This window comes from Sander vitreus, chromosome 7, assembly GCF_031162955.1.
Source record: "Sander vitreus isolate 19-12246 chromosome 7, sanVit1, whole genome shotgun sequence".
In the NCBI taxonomy this organism is placed as follows: Eukaryota; Metazoa; Chordata; class Actinopteri; order Perciformes; family Percidae; genus Sander; species Sander vitreus.
This window is the reverse complement of record NC_135861.1, coordinates 19,712,258-19,717,861: the sequence shown is the minus strand read 5'-3', so window position 1 is coordinate 19,717,861 and position 5,604 is coordinate 19,712,258. Positions and strand designations below refer to the sequence as shown.

At 38.5% G+C, this 5,604-nt stretch overlaps 1 protein-coding gene across 3 annotated transcripts in view; it reads right to left on the bottom strand.

Annotated features, from left to right (window-relative positions):
• Positions 1-4,596: 4,596 nt before the first annotated feature.
• Positions 4,597-5,604, bottom strand: part of spata2 (spermatogenesis associated 2) — a 6,243-nt gene continuing 5,235 nt past the window's right edge. For all 3 annotated transcript variants that reach the window (XM_078255174.1, XM_078255172.1, XM_078255173.1), the window contains exon 3: positions 4,597-5,604. This exon is cut by the window's right edge and continues 814 nt beyond it. In XM_078255174.1, the coding sequence (XP_078111300.1) occupies positions 5,066-5,604 (539 nt within the window). In that variant the 3' untranslated portion in view covers positions 4,597-5,065.

Here is a 5,604-nt window from a genome sequence, read left to right as displayed (position 1 = left end):
CAACTTAATTTGGGTCATATCAAGACATCACAAGTCACAAATTTAAGGAAAGGCAGCAACAGAAGAATACTCACTTTGTATCATCTCAGGAAGTTACCATTATTGTTTTGTCAGGTGGTCTCACCATTGTCCTGTATTAACCCCTTCAATAATTTCCTCCCATATTGTTCCATGTCACTCAAGGTATAGGTTTTCTCTCTCTATGCAATTGCTGTTTAGTTTCTTCATAATAGAAATAATCATTTAATCACTTAACACACAACCTTTCTCTTAACAGTTTTGTTTCAGCATGTAATGTTGAGACATCTTGTCTACTCCTCATAGAATAGCAAATACTACATGCAAAATGACTAACTTGGCTACCCTTAACGTGTATTCTGCTATACAGAAATGCAGTATTGCATTTGCACTTTCATCTCCTTCTTGGCTTGAGAATAGTTTTTCTTTGACCCTAGACTATTTTAGTAAGCGATGTCATGCAACAGTCAGCCAGTGCCTAAAACAGAGGGGCATGACATACAGAGGAAAGGGGCTGCATCTAGTTTGTCTTTTTACTCTGTTGCTGCCTTTTTTGAGATATTCATGTTAGTCTCAGATAAGAGAAACAATGGCAAAACAAGTCATTCAAAAATGATTTTACAGCAAACCCATACTGCTGATAAAAAATAATTCATATTGAAATAATACTGATTTAGACCCAACTAAGGACTTGGATATAGTTATTCAATATATAGAAACATATTTTAAATTGAAAAGTAAGTATTTATTCAAAAGGATTAGTGTATTTCATGAAGCCTGTCTCTCCATGCATGGGTATTTACCACCATCTACTGGTCATAGCCGACCAATGCAGAACTGGGCAGCCTGGAAACTCAAAACATGCTAGTACAATTGTCCACAGTTTGAGTTAGAAGGGAGATACAAACACATCAGTTGAAAACACAGACAAAGTGAACATATCAAATGCCTTGAAGTTAGAGGGCTTGTGATAAGTATAAGTTAAATACAAAAGTGGATGTAAATCCTCTTCACTAGCTTAGTGTGTCAGACAACAGCTAGGTGAACCCTCAGTGGAGATATTAGATGGATTACAGTTCTAAATGATCATATTGTTGGGAAACATGAATGTGTAAACCTGTAGAAAGTAATTAAAAAAAAAAGAACGTATCCATAGTGGTTCATTGCATTCAACAGTTAAATAATGCTACATACCAAGTTTCAATCACCGAAAAACTTGAGGCATTTTTTTTTCTCCAGAATTTTATTCTTTAAATTATTTTATAAAATCTCATTTACGTTTCAATATATATATATATATTTTTTTTTTTCACTGATTAACAATTTTGGCTATTTTCCCTTTCCACCCCAATGTATGCCCACATATCGTAAGGTCCATACCTCTTCATATAGACATTGTGCAGTGATCCTCATTGCCAAGGTGGAAGGGGTGGGAAGGGAGGGGAACAGTGGGTGAGGGTCAAGGGAGAAGAAGTATGGGTTTGGGCCTTGTACAGAGCATGCCAAGAAAGGGTTGGGGGAAATAGGGAATGGTAAAGGGGCTGCCTAACTACACCACCACTGTTAACATCAGTAAGATAACCACACAAAGAGGTAAAGGGAGTATTGACTTCCACAATGACTTGAGTGTGTCCGGTGTGGGTTAAACCAATCATGTTCAAATGGCTCAATGTATTCCATGACACAAAAAAAAAAAAAAAAAAAAAATAGCTCTTTGTTTTTTCCAACATCAGTAATTCACATCCACTGATGAATGTAAAGTCAGCTCCACATTAGATATTCACCTACTGTATGACAAGGCGGTTGTTCACTAAAAGATTAAAACAGTGCCCACAAACTTAGCAGCAGCCCTGAAGACTGTTTAGCCCTTTGTAGTGACCTACACAAATTATCAGTCCACTGATCTGAGTGAAAATCCACGTCCCATGGTGTGCGAGTAGGTATCTATGTTGATGATTCTCTTTCTAGGCTTCTTAAAAGGCCCACATCTACGGACACAAGGCTAAACTTTAGCAAAACCACAGATTTATCTTACATAACTGTACATCCGGACACGCAACAGGATTTTGTTTTCGACTCCAATAAGATATTTGTTCTTCATTTGGCAATATGATCACTCTTGCAACCTGGCTCGATACTTCTAAAACTCATCTTTGTTGCTGGTATGATTTGCGATAAACAGATGTGCAATTGAAATATATCTATGATAAATATTCAAACTATTTAGAAAGGCTTTATAAGATGAAAAAAAAGCAATTGCACACCTCCCCTAAGGTCACTCAAGATTTTTGTGATAACCAAGTTAGCTAACCTTGACCCAAGAACATCTCTCAAAGAACCCTTAAGGTAGATCCAAACGGTATCAAAAGATCCCTTTTTATGTGGTTAACATGACAAAGACACAGAACTCCATTTTAAAAAGGAAAGAAATGAACAGAAGTATAACATCACTCCCTGGAACCAACCATGTGTTCAGGTAATATCTGTGAGCAAAACAGACATTAACCCCAGCAAGCACATAGTGTGTGTATATATGTCTACAAAGTGTGAATTGCTGCATAATTCTGTTAATATGCATGGTTCAATATGCTTCGTCTTAGACACTGTGTTTTAAGTAATCCATACTTGTGTGTTTTTGAATTACTCTGATTTCCTTCCTTAGCGGTCATAGATCTAGCTGTGCATTTAGTTCATGTAGGCTGGTAAAACACAAAACAATGTCAATGACAACAGTGGAAACTTAAAATACTCGATAAGACAGCTGAATGAGCTTAAGGCATTTAGAGGTTATTCCTGACAGAACATTAAGGCTACGGTTGCCTAAACGGTCTGTCAAAATAACCCAGACTCAGACTTTTTTTTGAATGAAATGTGATTTAAAATTAGCCCTTGGTGACCATCAACTTCAATATACAGCATTAATTATCCCCTAATAGAGAACCAAAGCCCAATCACTAAAGATACCTTCCAAATTTAAGACACTCAGTTAACATGTTAGCAGAGTTTACTCACCCATGATGACCCCAGCCCTTCGGAGTATATTAATAAATGACTTTAATGAAATATCCACAGCAAACGGCAGTAGCTTGCTTGAGGAAACCAAATTTACCTAAAACAAGGGGCTTAGAGAGGGCTTTCAGGGTCTTACAATATGAAAAATAACTAAACATTGGCAATCGCTGTGCTGTACAAGAGGGTACACACGGCAACATGAATCCCTGTTAAAATTTAGTGAAATAGTCATGTGATAAATACTACCTTTGCAAAGCTAAAATGTTAAATGGTATTAACTTGTGTCAGAGAGGCGTCAATTCAACTCTAAAGTCATTTTTGAGCCCTTAGTCTGTTGTGGTGTTGTCTTGAACTGCAACATCTTATAAGTGGTTTCTGTCTTTTGTCAATGGGAAGAAAAAAAAAAGAGACAACTTACAGTGCAATGCAATTCAATGCACTTTCACAAAATACAGGCTCAAAAGTGACCATTAAACTAAATAGCACCTTTCTGACTGTTTCAAGCAACCTTAACAGTTTGAGCTTCACAAGTTGCAGGGCTATTGTATTGAATTGCATTATGATTTACAAATGTTCATGTTTTTATGTCCACTCCATTCAGAAACTGTAAACGGCTGCAGGACAGAAAACCTTGTGCTATGTCATTCAGATGAAAAAGCCAAGGATTATCTAACAAGATAAATAACCTTTGCTAACCTTTAAAAGTGACTAAATCAGCTGATAGTAAAATATTTTTTCTATTCAGCTAAAACACCAGTTGGGCTAATTTGAAACCACAAAGTCAAACTGGGTGTATAAGCTGAAGCCATTTGAGGTAGACAGAAACCGTGTCAGAGTATACACTTTCATACTGTCTAAAACCAATCAATAGGATCACACACTGTCAAAAACCGTAATCACTTGATTTGTGGCCCAGCGTGAGACTTTCTGTGACTCCACCTGTGACTGACAGGGAATGACTGATCTGGTAAGGGTGCACTTCAACATCATGGACCATGGGGGCTTAAGGAGTGTAATGAAAGGGAATGGGGCGCTTGGAACTGACACAACTCAACAGGCTATTTACCAGAAAGAAGTCAAAGCCACACATCTTTAAGTCAACAGCAGCATTTAAACCTCAGTCATATCACCAGAAACAATTGAGGGTTAATTTACAAGGCATACTTTTTTAAATAGAATATATGGCATCTAACCATTGTCTCAATATGTCCCTTTGAGATATCGTCCACCCGAGCCCGCGGACATAAGTTTATACCCCAAAACTCCCAATGCCAGACCTCATGACCATTTAACAGTCTCACATTGTTCTAGAGAATAGAGATTAAAAATATATACTATTGACTAATTGACTTCCAGTGTTATGTTTTCTCCTACTATTTTTCAAGTTTAAAAAGATCTCCTGTGTCAGTATGCAAGCTCAGAGGTCTTTTCTACATACATACACACACACTCTCTCTCTCACACACACACACACACATATATATACACTGTGTGTGTATATATATATATATATATATATATATATATATATATATATATATATATATATATATATACATATATATATAAATTTATATTAGAGGAATTTTTAGCTGAGAAGTTAGGCAAAGTATATATGTTCATTTGGACAGAATTCATTCAAAATGAGAAGGAATTAAACTATTTTCTTCAGTTTCCCTTTTGAGGACAAAATTTAAGGAATTGGGGAAGCGCTACAACATCACATGACTACTCAAGAGCAGGTAGCAAGGTAAAAAGAAGGAATAGATAAAAGGCCTGAACTTGTACAAGGCAGAGAGATGGGCAGACAATATTGCTCTCTGTGGCAAGTGCATTCCAGGGCCCTACTGACTGTAAGAGAAAATGTACAAAGTTCAAGAGAGGGTTCGATAGGGCCAAAAGACCATCAGATAAGGGGAAGATAGTGAATGAGTTGTTTAAACCGGAAGAGAGCTAAAGCAATAGTGCAAGACTATGCAGCAGGTTAAGGGAGGGGACTAGAAGGGAGAAACACATATTCTGATCCATGCCCGATTCATCGGTACACCAGGTGAGATATGGTGCCAGATTTGAAGTTGAGCTGATGGTTGGGCACAAAGCTGTGTTGGGGATTTTTTCGCGTGCAAATATCTTTTGCATACAAGCCCATGCATGAGTCACACGACACCTTAGAGCAGTTCACACAGGTGTGGGATGCCCCTGGCTTGTTGCAAAACCCGCATCGCGATCCCCCCATGCTTATTCGCTCACTGCTGCCTCCCTTTGGTGTGGTCAAGGCAATAGACTTGCTTGCAAACAGCTTTGTGGACATGAGGGGTTTCTCCACCATCTGGGGGTGAGGGTGGGGGTGAGAGTGTGAATGGGTCAGTGTGAGGGGGTGTGGATGGAGATGGGAGTGGGAGTGAGTGTTAGAGTAGACGGAGAGCTTTTCCTTGACAGGAATGTATCCATCGAGGGGTCGTGGGGATTTCAGGTGGTAGTCCTGGAGGCCGCAGCAAGGGGAGGGGTCCACATCATGACAGGCAGAACAGAGGATCATGTCACATCTCTGGCAGGAGGTCATAGAGGAGCAGC